The 16787-nt window shown below is 35.7% G+C and overlaps 1 protein-coding gene across 1 annotated transcript in view; it reads right to left on the bottom strand.

Annotated features, from left to right (window-relative positions):
• CTNNA3 (catenin alpha 3) overlaps positions 1-16787 on the bottom strand; it is a 1656790-nt gene that overhangs the window by 63980 nt on the left and 1576023 nt on the right. Inside the window, exon 16 of the mRNA XM_060125436.1 lies at positions 367-472. Coding sequence (XP_059981419.1) covers positions 367-472 — 106 coding nt within the window. The remainder of the gene's footprint in view (positions 1-366; positions 473-16787) is intronic.

Below are 16787 nucleotides of genomic sequence, written 5' to 3' on the forward strand. Positions count from 1 at the left end.
TAAGAAAAAGAATACTAACATTGGGTATTACAGCCAATTAAAATAATTTGAGTACATCTGAAACTCATAAAGCTGATATTTAGGATAATTTGAATGTATTTGAAGCTCAAAAATCTTAAAAATAATCCAACCCTAAATAATAATAATGATAATAGTAGTAATAATAAACACCAAGAAATAAAATTCCTCAGAATACATTTTCCACTACTTGTGTGTTAATTATGCAAAAAAAATTAAAAATAATTCAATAATAATTTAGGAAAAAACAATCCAACAGAGTAAAAATTCAACTTTGTTTTAAACGATGTCAAATGACAGAGAGCAATTACCATGAACTTTCATCACATCCATTTGTAAAGAACTCACCTGGTTGGCAATCTGCCGAGCAAGGACGTCCATCCTTGATCCTGATTCTGATATCATTTTAGCTGCATAGATCACATCAGTTGTATGCTTCAGTGGTCCTTTTCCCCTTAAAATAAAAGAATACATGTTTGTTGCAGTGGTTCATGCTAAGATACAAACACACACACATAAGATTTGTACCCCAAAGTATAAGCCATTGGTTTTACATACTTAGTTTTAAACAGGCCATGATTAGATTCCAGTATTAAATGAAGAATTTTAAAAAAAAGAAGGCCTATTTTGTTAAGATTCAGGATACTTTGCCAAGAAGATGGACTCCATTTGATCTTCATTCCCATGTATTTTGTACAATAAACCTTAGCCCAGAGATACTTTTGGTGGACGTAGACCCCTGAAGGCAAAGGTATTTTCTTCATTCGGGGTGGAAACATGAGATTTTGGACATCTTATATGTTCAACAGTGTACTTTGATTAGCAGGGATGCTGTTAATTCTATTTTTAATCTTTTTTTTTTTTTTTTACAGTCTTCTGGTTAACTGTACTTTGTTTTTATCACATTACGTCTCCTCCACAATTATTTCCTAGTAATATCAGAGTAGTTGAGTATGAATCTGGAGTCACACTATCGTGGACTGTTTCCCCACACAGACTGCTTCTGACCATTTGTGTAAGTCGAACAAGATAAATACCCACTTTATGCCCCAGTGTCCCAGTGAGAGGAAACAGGAGCACCCACCACATGAAGTCATTCTAGGGACTTCATGATTTAATTTCCACAAAGTGCTCAGAACATTGTTTTAAACAAAGTAAGCATTCAATAAGTTGTTATTTTTGTGCTTGTTATTTTAAGATAATTTTGGTTTCTAATGCCATGGAATAAAAAAGTTAGGTTTATTTAGGGATTTGCAACGTAGTTAAGAAAGAAGTACACTTCTTACATAGTTGGAGTGGGATAAGGAGATATTCTTCTGTCTTCTCATTCCTCAAAAATAAATGAATAGCTGACCTGAATGAATATAAATGTTCCATCCACCTAAAACTGCTCCTCTCCTTACTCCTTTAGGCCCAATTCCTAACCCTCTACTGAGTATCGACACACTGGCTATTCCAATTATGTGGTTTCTGTTCCTTGTTCCTAGCAGAGAATAGGACCCTGAAGAAATCACTCACTAATGCAACTGTTTTGATGCTTTGCCATCTGTTTCGATGCTTTGGGAGTGAGAAGAGTGAGGAAGGTGGGAAGAAGGAATAAGCCAGTCAGGGTGAGGAAAGGGAGATTTTGAGAGGCCAAAATACAGTGGAGTTGAAGAGAAGGGAAATGGACACAACCTTTGTCCAATATCTTATTTACATCTTGGACCAGTCTTGAGGGTAGATGCCCTAATGTTAAATCTAATAAGATGTGTTGTTAAGAGAAAAATCTCTGTTCACGTAGGGACTATCATTCTATACTAATACAACATAGGGGGATTCATGCAAAGGAAAATGATCAGAGTATTCTACACCTGAAAACCTGAACATCAAATCACTTGTGACTAGTATGTCAAAGGCCCTTTCACTGCATTTTATTCGTGGGGCCTCTCAAATACATTACAAGCAAGTTTTCCTGTAAAAATGGAACCTCACAGCTAAGAGGATGAAAACCTGGCCTCAGTAGATAGTTATCACCGTACTTCTCCTCTTTGAATCTGCTGACACAGGTTGCTTTGAATTTTTCTAAAAAATCAACATTAATCATTACAATTTTTTTGACTTGCTCTTATCAAATTTACTTTATGAATCAGGCAGGACTAGATGTTATGTACATGGTTATGTTCAAGACGGGCACTGCATTTCATTATGTCTATGCATCTCCAGAGAAAGTTAAACTTAAATAAAGCTGTCCAAGCTCCCAAAAGGCAATGCATCAATTTGCAAGGTCTTAAACAACGGACACAATTTGTTACTAAGGAGAGGGGCTAATGCTCACTTAGCTTAAACAATGGACACAGAGTTTTATCTAAGGGATGTAGCTAACGTACCCTTCCCCTCAAAAAGAATATATGTCCCCGTATAAAAACCCTGGGCTGATGAAAAGGAACTTACCTCTAGCTTTAAATACACACCTTGTTATGAGACGACTATCTTAAACACATATAGAACTTAAAAGTAACAATAATATATTGTGACAGACTACAATTATTCTCTTTTCCTCATGCTCCTAATTAAATGTATTGCCTGGCAAGCTTCCTACTGAGAGCCAAACAAAATATACATTTACAAATGATTCCATCTTATGCCAAGTTCCAGAGGAAGCTGCAATTACTGAAACTATGATAAATTTTTAACATTCTCAGCCTGAAATGTGCTATGTCATGAAGGCTTTTTAAATTGGAAAATACAAAGGTTGTTTCTGCCTTCATTTTCATAATGGGTTTTTGGGATCTCTGTCAGCCACTTCTGTCTTAAATCATTGAATTTGGATCCTGCAGAGAAAGATACCCAAGGAGGAGGGGGCAGACTTTGGAAATATGTTAAGGAAACCAGAGGCCAGAAATCTTTCATAAATAGTGGTTACAATAATAATCTATCTATCTCCTCAAAAAAGAGGGCAGACCAAGCTCTGGAGTAGACAGTCTGCCAGTTAATCTCTTAAGTTATAGCTTAGAAGGTATAATGAGAAAGGCTGAAATAACCCAGTGATGTTGATACCATAGACAATTTTATTAACAAGTGAAAGGGATGTCTTTGAAACTTGATTTATTGGTACAACACAAACCTCTCAGCCATTTTTGATACTGCCCCAACCTGGATTCTCACTCCTCTCCCTGCCGTCTCTCAAGTTCTGGCATCCACCCCTCCCTTCCTTCTACTGATTAGCATGAGAAGCAAGAAGATGGTATAGCTGATCAGTAACAGCTCAACTAACTAGAGATCTGGTTTGATAATAGAAAATATCAAATAAGTGTCGTGGACTTATTTTATCTTTTTAGGGACAGAGAATATCTTTGAAACAACTTGGTATTTTCTGCTACTGATGAAAACAAAAGGCTTGTTTTATATCTTTTGCACTTTGTAGCCCCTAAATCTTTGATAATGTAACATTATTCCCCCTTTCACGACCAAAAACTTTTCCTTTAATTCTTTCTTCCTTTATATTTTTATAGAATAAGTCTCATGACTTTGTGGTTAACTTAAGAGATGAAAACAATGATAGCATATATTATGGTCCATAACAGTAGTTAACACACTTAGTATTTTCTATGTGCTATATACTATCCCATACACAAATTAATTTGATTAAAATAATCCTATGAATTTAGAATTATTATTATCCTTATCTTGCAGATGAGAAATCTGAGGGAAAGAGGTATTAAATATATATTTTATCAAGTTACACAGCTATTAGGTATCAGAGATGGGAATTAACTCAGGTAGTCTAGCTACAGAATCTGCTTTTAATGACTATTCTACACGACTTCCAATAAAATATACTAAGATGACATTACAATATTTAAAAAGATCTCCTTAGACACTGGTGGGAGTTACCGTGAATGCAATAGAGAGCAAAGAGGAGGGTTAGATTTAGACACCAGGTGGCAAGGAGGCCCCCCCAGCAGTTACTTGCTCACACACAACAGCCTCAAGGAACACAAACCAAATGTGTCCCAGACCCAATGAAATAAAAATGTGCCACATTACACAGGCTTTTTCAGTCTCGTCAAAGTGTTGAAATAGCACCAGTTGCCTACCGTTTTGAGATTTCTTTCTTGAGATATTATAACTTTTCTTTATTACTTTTCTTGGTACCTTTCCTCCCTTCTCCCTTTCTCCCTGGATTCTAATCACTAAATTCAAAACTCAACCGCTATAAATGCCACACTAGGATGAGAGATGGAATGTTGACTTTTATTTATAAAACAACAAATAGAACTTTTACCTGAGAATCTCAGCTTTAGACATAGTTATTTAATTCTAACACTGAAATTTAGTGCTGCAATAAAGTACAGCGAAATGAATACGGACTTGAGAAATACATTTTGTCTGCGTCCTAATACTTATTAGCCATGTAGCCTCAGGTAAATGAGTTGTTGGTCTGAGCTTATTTTCTCTTCGTTAAAATAATAATTGCGTTACTTGCCACATGGTAAGGATACATAAAATCATGTATTTTACACAATATTTGGCACACATTAGGTGCTCAGCAAATTTTATGTTTTATTTTCCTAATCCCTTTACAAATATTTTATAAAAATTTGCCTTTTGAATTATTTAATAATTATAGCACTTGCCAGACGATATGAACTGACGATTAAATTGAGTTCCTTCTTACACCTGCTGACAATATAACTCTGTACAGCCTTGTCCATAATATCCTTTTACTAATAAAAAAATATAAATATACCTATAAACTTTGTGTGTGTGTGTGTACTTGTTATTGTTGTTCAAGGCTGTTCTTTAACTGCTTTTAAGGAGCTGAATTACATTTAATGACAGGTCTTTTTGCTGTTATAAATGTCCCAAGATTAATGATTTAGTTCTACAAAGGTACTGTCAGAATTCTCTTACTTATAATTCTGACTTCAGATACAAAAGAAAAAAGTAATTATCATGGAAGCAGCTGAAAATGATGAGATAAAGAGAGATGCCAGACTCAAGCAAGGACATACTGTTTCTGTGCTATTCAAACATGAAACTTGAATTAGGCAACTCTCTCCCTCTGGGTGTTACTTTCTCTTGTAAAGTGTCATTCTCAAGTTTTGAGGACCCTATAAAAGTCCTTGGAAAATAAGCTAGTGAGTTATCAGCTAACAACCATCCTGAGTAATTAGTATCCTGAGGAATCTTTGAGATTCAAGTCTGAAAAAGGTGTTGCCCCATGAAAGAGGGAAAATATTGTCTGAACATTGCATATGTGTATTTTTTTCATTTCTGCTCCCCTCATTCCATATTATTCAGAGTAGCCTGGCTGCTATAAGAACAACATAAAAATATCGTAAGGGCTTAACCCAATAAAGGTTATTCCTCTCTCACATCACAGTCAAGGTGGATTGTGGGTGATGGGTCATGTACCACACAGTCATTTAAGAACTCAGGCTCCTTCTCATTATAAGATAACCTAACCTCTAAGGCTTCACAGCCCTCAGAAGGATTCACTGCATCCAGACACCTGACATGGAAAATGAGTGAGGATCTCATGGGAAATTTTAGGGATCAGGATAAGAATTAGAATACATCACTCCCACCCGTATTCCAGAATCCAGACACATAGACTCATGTAACTGCAAAGAAAGCTGGAAGAAGTATTCTATCTGGGCACAGGAAGAAAAGAAAACAGCGTTTTATGAAATCATAGCATTTCCTCTATATACAGTCCCAGAGGTGCTAAAATCCTATATTTTCTTTTGTCATTTTAGCAACGAAAGTGTGTGCTCCCTGTGAAGGGAATTTTGGATGTCACCAAGTAGGTGGGGAAATATTGGGAAAATCCCAAGTCTCTTCACCAATACAGCTGAAATTATAGGAGATGTACTTTGCCTGGGCAGAAGACCAATTCTATCTTTTGTTTTGAAATTGTCACTATGTAGATGGTTTATTATTAAAAATAAAAATTACATAAGTTTACTTTGTGCATGGTGATAATAGCCTTTCATGTTCAATGTTGTGTTTGTCTATGAAACAAGGATAGGGCTTATTTTAGAGATCTTTTGGGGGATCAGCCTGGAGAGAATACTTTTAAAGTTATTAATATTATTTTAATATTATTATTGTTGCTGCTGCAGTTGTTGTCTGTGTGTTTATGGGCTCTGTGTACATGCATGAGTGTGAGTGTGTGTGTGTGTGTGCGTGTGAAGTAGGAATTCCCTTCCTCAAATGTAAAAACTAATTTTCTAAAAAAAAAACTGAGACATAAATCTTGTTTATTCTTAACTCTCAAATTTTCTAATTTACTCTCCACCTGGTAATGTTGTTTCAAATCCTAGACAGATTGTAAAATTTAGAGATTTCATGGAATACCCTTAAAGAACCAAAAACGCTAAACATCTAGGTGGAAGCAGAAGAATTAGAATTCTTTAATTATAATTCTATATAATTATATAGGGATAGACCTTATTTAGCAAAGCTCATTTGTTTCCAACTTGTAGGCAAAGAAGAGGTCACCTAGCCAGACAGTCTTCTTTTTGTCTTTAGCAAAACAGATAGACAACCTTCTTCAGTTCTTCCTAAGTGTGAAGATTTTACTATTTTCCTATGTAATTTTGTACTGAAAGCATATATAACAAACTTTTTGTGTGCTTACTATGTTCCAGACACTGTTAAGTTACTCAATTTTCTCATGCCCGGCACTGCTGCATAGTGTTGTGCAGGTTGTTCACCGCACAAATTTAAGAGTTGCCATTCATATCATGGATACTCCCATAATAGTGCATATCACAATTTATGCAGCCTTACATGCTCATTCTGCTCCTAGAATCTATTATCTTTGTCCTACAAACAAGAATCAAAAGCTTAGAAGTTCAAAGTCCCTTAACTTTTCTCCAAGCTATATGAATATCAGTTGGTCTAAATTTAAAAGCAAGGAGTTTAAGTCATTGGTACTTTCAGAGCCAATTAAAAAGAAATCATGTAGATGGAAACTGTCATAAGTTTTCTGTCAGTATGCATCTTGATACACTGAAATTCAATGGATAGCTCTGAATCAGTGGAATGTTTCATATACTGCAAAGAAATATACAAGAGCAGAGATTCTTAGCCATTGTCCTGAGTGGGGTCTTATTAAAACATCATTATCTGTCTATCTGAACATTCCCAAGGGTTATGAAATAAATAACCTCTTTTTCAATGAATGTTTTTTTATCAGTAACCTAACATTTATCTTTCTCTTTCTCCTTTTTCCCCATTCTACTTGGGGCTAAAAGAAGATATATGTAGGGAGAAAGAAAATCACAATTGTTTTTTTCCCTCTCAACTGGATTTTTGAGTTTTGGTTCAAAGAGAGATGTAGCCCAGTGATGGGGGCCCATGATTGATCATCAGAAGTTTGCTAGAACCAAAAATGAAGCCATTAATATTCATTTGAGAATTGTAGCACTGTTGAAATTTGTGGTGTATAAGTCTAAATTTTTTCTAGTGAACTCAGCCCAATTTGTGAGTAATAAAATAAGCTGTTTTACTATCTCACCTAAAGATCATAGACGTCTAAGAAACACTGTCACTATCAACCACTTTTCCAATGGCAAGGAAATGCCTGTATCAACCTAAAGAGAAAACTATAGTTGGTAGTCGCACGGATGCCGATTCTCACTGCTCCCTCTATATTTAATCAATTGTCCTCTTAATCTTTCTTCAAGAAGAGTCACTTTATTCATTTCCTACTGCTGTTGTAATGAACTGTCACAAACTCAGTGGCTTAACACAACACACATATCATTGTACAGTTCTAGAGGTCAGAAGTTCTAAAGAATTTTCACCAGGCTGAAGTCAAGGGCTTGGCAGGGCTGGTTCCTTCTGGAGGCTCTGAGGCCAGAATCCATTCCTTTGCCTTTTTCAGCTTCTAGTGGGCACCTGTGTCCCTTAGCTGTGGCTCCTTCCTCTGTCTTCTGAGCACATCACTGCAGTTGCTGCCTGTCATCACATCGATGGCCTTCTCCTTTGATTTCTTGCTTCTTCTCGTGAGGACCTCTGTGCTTACATCAGGCCCACCCAGATAACCCAGGATAATTGTCCCATCTCAATATCTCTAATGTAATTACATATACGAAGTCTCTTTTGCCATAGAAGGTAACAGTCACAGCTTCTGAGGACCAGAAGGTGCACACCTTGGAGAGCCACTGTTCAGGCTGCCATGATCCTCAAGAGTCATGACCAAGGAGTCAGACTTGGCTCCTATGAGGGAACTACTGGTCTTCCTGAACTTAGACCAAATCAGCTCGAACAACTTGACAGCACTCTGGTGGTTGCTTCTCCAGCCTGCCAGCTCTTTATTTTTACAACTGCCAGTGGAAGTTTCAGGTTCTTAGTTCTTAATGGTTTGCTAGCTGTATATTCCTTTCCTTACAATTCATATCAAAGGGTGGCGCCTGAAGAAATCTGAAGATCTGGGAAAACCAGAGTTACCCAGAGAGACTATTTTTGTGCCGGGTGCTGCCCTTTCCCCATCCAGCACACAGTGATTTCAGCGTGCCTCTCTCTCCTCCTGGAGCTGCCCGTGAAACACACACAACCACTGCCTGAAAGCATGTCAAAGTCTAACATGGGGCAAAATGAGAGGAGAAGTCCTCTTCTGGGGGAGATGGGGAATGGTTTTCAGATGATTATTATAAATATTCATTTTTTTCTTTTGGACCTACAGGCCTTGAAAACTCTGAAACTTGTTTTCCTAAGACATTCAAAAAGTGTACCTGCTGCTTACGTAAAGGGGTCATTTAGGGACACTATGGTTGCAATCATTTAAGAAACCTCTTAGAAGCAACTGGCTAAGAAACTGTGAAATAAGGGATAAACGTCTCAGTGGTGGCTCTCCAGACTCACACAGGGGGTGAAAACTGACAAGGAAATCCATTTGTACGTCCCCTCATTCATGGGAAAGTATCCCTCCAGCAGCAGCAAAGCCCACCACCACCAAAAAATAGGACTGTATGTCATTATTCATCGATACTTTCTCAGGACATAATGGAAAACCCATACTGAGCACCAACATTTGAAAACAGGTCTTTTCTCACCCTCTATACATTACCTCTCTGAGCACACATCAGCCCAAGCCAATGCACTGTAAATACAATCACACTCTCCGACTGTGGCGGTCCCTCTTTTTCCTGTTGGCAGTGGCCTCGGCATTAATCACGTACATGATCTCTTACAGAGCCTGGGCACCTTTTCCAGCTTCCCCTTAAACCACTGTGATATACGGGCTGCTCCTGTTCCTTTAATATCAGACCAGATTTTGGGGCTCAGAAAATAATCATTTTCAATTTATGACAATAATATAATTTAGCTTTTATTATTCGACATTTAGACCTTCTTAAAACCAACATACCAACTCACTTCTAAATCTGGTCATGGCCCAATGTTATCCCAAGGTCCAGTTGAAGAAACATACAGGGGGTGAAAAGGCCACTAACTTCGTAAAGGCTTATCACAGCTAATAGATTGAGTACAGAGGGGGTTCAAGTGTCTGGCTTGCCACCAGTATCTGACTTTGATGTTTTGGAGATGATAAAAACTGCCAGTAAATTTTTGGCATGCCCTCCCTCCCCTAGTCTAGTCAGATATAGCTGCAGTTTATTAAATATTAGGACGCTATAAGGCCTACCTTTTTCATTGGGCTCATTCAGATTGAGTATGACTTGAGATATCCTGATTTCTGTAGCTAGTCTTTTTGTTAATGTGCCACTATTGCTGCTCTCCAATGATTTGCTATATTGAATTATTTTATTGTACAGTGACCCAAAGCTGATTTTCATTTAAGTAAAGGGTATGATTTTAAACCGTGAATGAAATAATCAGTGCTAGTTTAGACAAACACATTATTTTTTACTTTCTCCCCCTATTTGGCCTAATAGTCAACTATTTAGCTAATGCTATGTGAGACAACATATGTAATGCCTCCTCAAGTAAAAGTTAAAACAATATTATTGTAAAATAGTAGTCATCCAGTATTATGCCCAGCTGTGTGATCCACCCTCTTGTCTGTACGTGCCAGCCTTTGCCCTAAAAATCTCTTGCCTTGGGGATAAGATAAACTCATACCATACCCAGGTATTTGGACCTGCTTTTATACTGTATGGCTCTGTCTAGAGGGTCACATGGTGATACCAGACTGAAATATATTAAAAGGACTATAAACTAGTTTTGAATTGTATACTTATTAATTTATTTCTGATTAAACCAAAATTACAATAGAAACATATAGAAAAGAAAAGTCAGGGCTGAGATTTTTCTTTTTCCTTCCTTCCTTTTTCTTTTGTAACTTTCTTAGATCGTGTTGCTCTTTCTTAGGTGCGAGTGCTTTGGTGCTGCCCCAGCAGTGTGCCTTGGGCCCTGGTGCCAGGATGTATCATAGCACACACCTCCTCCACCCTTTTCTATAGGGGGTCTATTTCATTTAAGGCCTGTCCGTTCTGTCTTTCTGAAAATAGGCCTCAAATGTTTCCTGAAATTCTTTTGAAAACTTTAATGATGGCATGCGAGCATATCAAACCCGACTCAAATAGCTGCCTTTCTCTCTGGCCTAGAACTCTTCTCCAAACTCCAGTGTTTCTTTTTTGAAAATGTTCTTCGAAATGTGAGACACTGGGATTCCAATGAAGTGTGGGGGTTATTTAGGAAGAAAAGAATAGGAAATGAGAAAATAAATGGCCACGTGATAGGATGGTTACTCTGAATAAAATCCAGATTTGCACCTCTCAAGAGGAAGCTCATAAAATTCATTTCTATGGCTTAGACTCTGGTGCTGAGTAACTTTTATCTACCCCCCAGATGGAAAAACATGACATCTTCCCAGAGGCTAAAATCATTACGATTATGCCTGTTCTATGGAATTAGCTCTAAGAAGGCAAACATGTTTATGCTAGGAGCTGGCATTCTGAAGACCTCTTCATATTGAACTGTTGGTGTTTTAATTAGCAAAACATTCATATTCATAGCCAAATAGGTTGCTTTGGGGCCTTTATACATCCTACCCTGTCAAGCATAGAATAACACATGTTTTACCTTCATCTTCTATATCTGCTATTTATTTATGTTACGTGTGTACTACTGTGCTAATAAGTTATGTATATTACAAAACATATACAGAAATGTCAATTGTAAAGAGATCAATTAAAGATAAAAGAAACTATTTTAAATATCTTGCTAATGATAATGTCATTAAAACAATCTCAAGATGCAATACTCCCTTAAGGAGAAATTTAACCTGAGTATTAGGGAATGTAAATCCACAATTCAAGCAGTCTTCTTGGTAACTAATTTTATTAGCCCGGTTCTTGTCAGTTCTGATTAGATCATCATTGATCTTCCTTTGTAATATGGCTCACCAATAACTCCTTTTAGGAATAGAGAATTGTTAACTCTGACATCTTGTTTTTTGCTTGAGCTTGTCTTCTAATGATCCTCAATCCATGTTTTCATTTTGTTTTGTTTTGTTTTTTTGGTTTGTTTGTTTTTTCTGAAAATTTTAAAGCAATGTATCCTATTTAATGAAGGTTAGGTTAGCTTAGTTAAAACTAGATAATGTAATTCATAAATCCAGTTAAACAGGTACATTAATTGTGATATGTTGAAAGCTACTGAACAAGTGAAGGCACCATAATCAGTCCTTCTAGGCCACTGAAATCTCTTGCCTGGGATATGCAGGGCAGTACCAGTGTCAGTCATATATTAAATACTGTTAAGAATACAATTCTTTTCATCTTGTTTATGGTTTCCTTTGCTGTGCAAAAGCTTTTACGTTTCATTAGGTCCCATTTGTTTATTTTTGTTTTTCCTTTCATTTCTCTAGGAGGTAGGTCAAAAAGGATCTTACTGTGATTTATGTCATAGAGTGTTCTGCCTATGTTTTCCTCTAACAGTTTGATTGTGTCTGGCCTTACATTTAGGTCTTTAATCCATTTTGAGTTTATTTTTGTGTACAGTGTTAGGGAGTGTTCTAATTTCATTCTTTCACATGTAGCTGTCCAGTTTTCCCAACATCACTTATTGAAGAGGCTGTCTTTTCTCCACTGTATATTCTTGCCTCCTTTATCAAAGATAAGGTGACCATATGTGCGTGGGTTTATCTCTGGGCTTTCTATCCTGTTCCATTGATCTATATTTCTGGTTTTATGCCAGTACCATACTGTCTTGATTACTGTAGCTTTGTAGTATAGTGTGAAGTCAGAGAGCCTGATTCCTCCAGCTCCGTTTTTCTTTCTCAAGATTGCTTTGGCTATTCAGGGTCTTTTGTGTTTCCATACAAATCGTGAAATTTTTTGTTCTAGTTCTGTGAAAAATGCCATTGGTAGTTTGATAGGGATTGCAATGAATCTGCAGATTGCTTTGGGTAGTAGAGTCATTTTCACAATGTTGATTCTTCCAATCCAAGAACATGGTATATCTCTCCATCTATTTGTATCATCTTTAATTTCTTTCATCAGTGTCTTACAATTTTCTGCATATAGGTCTTTTGTCTCCTTAGGTAGGCTTATTCCTAGATATTTTATTCTTTTTGTTGCAATGGTAAATGGGAGTGTTTTCTTAATTTCATTTTCAGATTTTTCAACATTAGTGTATAGGAATGCCCTTCTGTCTCCACACTGGTAGCCACTAGTTTGTTTTCTGTATCTATGAGTCTGTTTCTGTTTTGTTATATACATTCTTTTGTTTCATTTTTTTAGATTCCACATATAAGTAAGAGCAAACAGTATTTCTCTTTCTCTGTCTGACTTTTCTCAGTAAGCATAATACTCTCTAGGTCCATCCATGATATGACGAGTTTTATGAAGAGCTAAGGTGTCAGAATTGACATTTTGCAAAAGAAGCTGTGGAAGGCTGGTGGCTTTATGGAAAGGGAGGGAGGGATCAAGAGAGAAGAGAAGTAAGGAAGAGAAACAGTAATTTTTCTGTTTCAACCTTCAGTAGGAACTAAATTTATAGTAAGATGATATTTGCACTTTAACATAAAACTCAATGTTCTAGCATTTAACCGTATGGACAAAACTCACTTTGTTAATAAATGGAAACAGGTATAAATTTCATGGCCATATCAATTTTTAAACAGTCACTATGGTTAATTTTCTATCCTCTCAAAGTATGCGTGTGTGTATGTATCTATGTATGTATCTATCTATCTATCTATCTCTGACTCTCTTCTCTATTAACAAAGTTTCGTCTCCTTACAGACAATGTTCAGGCTATATTCAGCTTATGCAGCACCCTAACATTTCTCCCTCGGTTGTTTGTTTTTATCACCATCCTTGAATTTTTATACTACTCCATTTAATGACTGGTTTCTGCCTCTGTCAAAAGTGATGCTGTGTCAACCCCAGGAATCTGGATGCTCATGTCAGTGTGCTGTAATCTTGAGGTGTGAGGCACAGGAATCACTTACAGGCATTCTCTACTTAACGTCTCTCAGTATCAGATCTCACCTCTTTAAAAAGGGCATACATATTATGTCAGTCTTGCCCATCTCATGGAATAATTTCTAGAGTTTAATGGGTTAATGCATATGAAAGTACTTTGTGTACTTCAAATTTCTGCAGAGATATATGAATGCCATTATTAATAATATCTTCATATGATGTTGAAATTCTTTGAGACAAATACTTTAATAATCTGGCATAGTTAACTAGTAGACACTCTCTTAAATTGATACCTGCCTTATATAAATGTGCATAGGAAATTCTCCATATCTGGAGTTGTGCTGAGAAAAATAAGCACGTCTATACAATAAAATAACCCCTCCACTCAACTGTGGATAGAGACTATTTTTGGTCTTGTGCATGCATTTGTTTCTTTGGTAATATACACTACATATTACATTTATTCAAATAATCAATATTGTTTTACATATGCTATTTGTCTATATTATTTTCATGAAATATGCTCCTAGAAGAGAATACATTAGTTTCAGTAGTTTAGTACATTATAAAACCATTGTATTGAGTGGACCAGTATTCAACAATTAAGCCGTTTGTCAAAAACTATTAATCTATGTAATTTACATATATTAGTATCAATTAATATTACATGTATTATCACAAATTTTAAAATAGCATACCCTAAATTGGGTAATATATATGTGTTTTATACACACACACACACACACACACACACACACAACCTCTCATCAGTATTTTGTTAATGTACTTTGAAAGTTTCAAATGTTTGTGCAATAGGCTTTGATTTCCATGAAAACCTTTTATGTTTAAAATAAACATTTTCTATTGAGAGAAATTATTTCAGCAGTTGAATTTTAATAAAACAAATAAATTATAATATTTAATTTAGGTAACACATTGTAGAGGAATATGAACACAATTTTTAAATTTACATTTTGGGTTAGCTGTGTTTCTAGAACATCTGTTATGCTATTATGACAGGTGTTTATTAATATGGATATATAATCAGATCTCTTGGTTGCTAATAGCTTGGCAATTCAACATCTAAATATTGTCAAAATCCTTGATTATATGTTGAAAACTGTAGGTAATTGATTCAAGGCTGTTTGCCTTGACTAGATTAAAAAATTAAAACTTGTCCTGTGTACTTCCCTTTAGAATCTCAATTTTTTTCTGAAACTTCTAAAACATTTCAGTAATAAGAGCTTGTGAACAAATAAAAGCCTTCTACAAGCCAAGATGTGTCTTGATTCAAAGTTCTTTAGGCTATTCATTATATAAACACAAATAAATTATTTTTAATGCCCTGGGCTGGAAGTGAGTTCATAGAGGGGAAATAATGAAGTAATACAGTTCATATACACACACATACACACACACACACATATACATACATAAAGAGAAGAGCCTACAGAAAACCCCCTTTTGGGTGCATGAAAGCTCAGATTTTTAAATTAAATTTTCTTAAAATTATTTAATAAATTCTGAGTAACAGAAGTCAACAAGAAGCAATTTAGTTGTATAGCTTCTTTACATCACAGACCCAGAGCTAGAATTTTCCTTTGAATATACAAGGGTATGACACAAATTTCTAGGAAATTTCTGTGCTAATAATATCAAACAGAAATCTTTGCCAGTATGAAACTTGTAACTGTAGATTCTGAAAGTTTAAAATTTATTTCCTTCTGGCACACTTTAATTCTATCACTTACATGAGAATGTTTGCTTTTTTATCTTTAATGGTTAGGTACGTGTTCTTAGTCGAGTATCAGCACTGCCCAACAGAACTTTCTACAAAAAAGAACATGTTCCCTATGCTATTCAATATGGTAACCACTAAAAACATTTGAAATGTGTCGTGTGCAGCTAAAAAATGGAATTAATTGTATTAATTTTAATTAATTTATACTTATTTACATAGCCTCACTTGGCTAAGGGCCACTGTGTGGGACAGTGCAGTGATTTAATAAAATTGCTTCATTATAGTTCAGAATAATGCTAAATTACTTGCATAGATACTTCTGCTAGAATTCAATGATTTTTTATGTATGAGAAGGAAAACAATATCAGCATCTAATAGACTAGTGATCTTTATAGATATTGTTTTGCTGTGGCAGAAATGAAGTCACAATGACAATGAACATAGTTTATTAGAGGGTGAATATATTCAGAATTTTTTCCACATGACCTAGACCAGGAGTTGACAAACTATGGCTGACAAGCCAAGTTCAGCCTACCACCTGTTTTTGTAAATAAAACTTGATGGGAACCAAGCCACACCGATTCATTTATGTATTGTCAGTGACTACTTGTGTGCTACAACTGCAGAGTTGAGTAGTTAAGACTGAGACCATATGGCCTGCAAAGCCTAAAATATTTGCTACTTGGCCCTATATGAAAAAGTTTTCCAGCCTCTGTTCTAGATGAATGGTTATGCGATAAATGTTAGGATAAAGTCTCTCTTATGGAGAAGTATGCATAATATATATTATATTTATATGTAATATATAAATATATATATTATAATCTATATAGCAATTTAGCAAGTGAGATGATAAAATCATATATATGTATGATATATATATAATTAAATAGTTAACAAATAAAAACTTATGTGTTTTCATCCATTTTCATGGTAAATTTGAGGCACAATCATTTATAGCATCTGCTTTCTAATTTAAGAAAAAAAGGAGAGCTAACATGTCTTTGTAAAGAACCTTGGTGATCAGAGAGTACTGGACCTAGAGTGGAACATACGAGTGTATTTCAAACTCATTTTATGGATAATAGCCTAAGAAGTTCTGAGATGCCTAAGGACACACAGAGATAATAACCAGTTAATCAGTACTCATTTATTGAGATACATCTGTTGTATAACCACCCAGTTAAGCCTATGTGGTATGTAGAATTCAGAAACATAGTACTTTAAGAGCTCTGGATACAGCCTGGGAGGGAAACCCTGTGAACTGTCATTGTGACTATGCCATATATGACATACGCCCTCATCTCAATCCAATAGAGAAGAAAGACAGTCTTCAAATTAGATTCCCATCTTGGTTTCTGTAGCGTGTATATTCCATGCTATCAACTGCTATTAGGACTCAGAGGAGAGTGGCATGCACAAGGGAAAAATTATGGTCTATCATTTAAGGACACAAACAATTGGCAATCACAGATGACTTTTCTATCTCAGAGGATAGACTCTAATTGCTCAATATAAGCACTCAGATTTTAGACCTCACTTTACTCATAAGTAATTTTGAGTTAGTTTGAAGACTTACACCAAAATAGAAACATGCCCCTTTGGATTACATTACAATCGTCTGAAAAGCAAGTCTAATT

This window comes from Lagenorhynchus albirostris, chromosome 16 (assembly GCF_949774975.1).
Source record: "Lagenorhynchus albirostris chromosome 16, mLagAlb1.1, whole genome shotgun sequence".
Lineage (NCBI taxonomy): Eukaryota > Metazoa > Chordata > Mammalia > Artiodactyla > Delphinidae > Lagenorhynchus > Lagenorhynchus albirostris.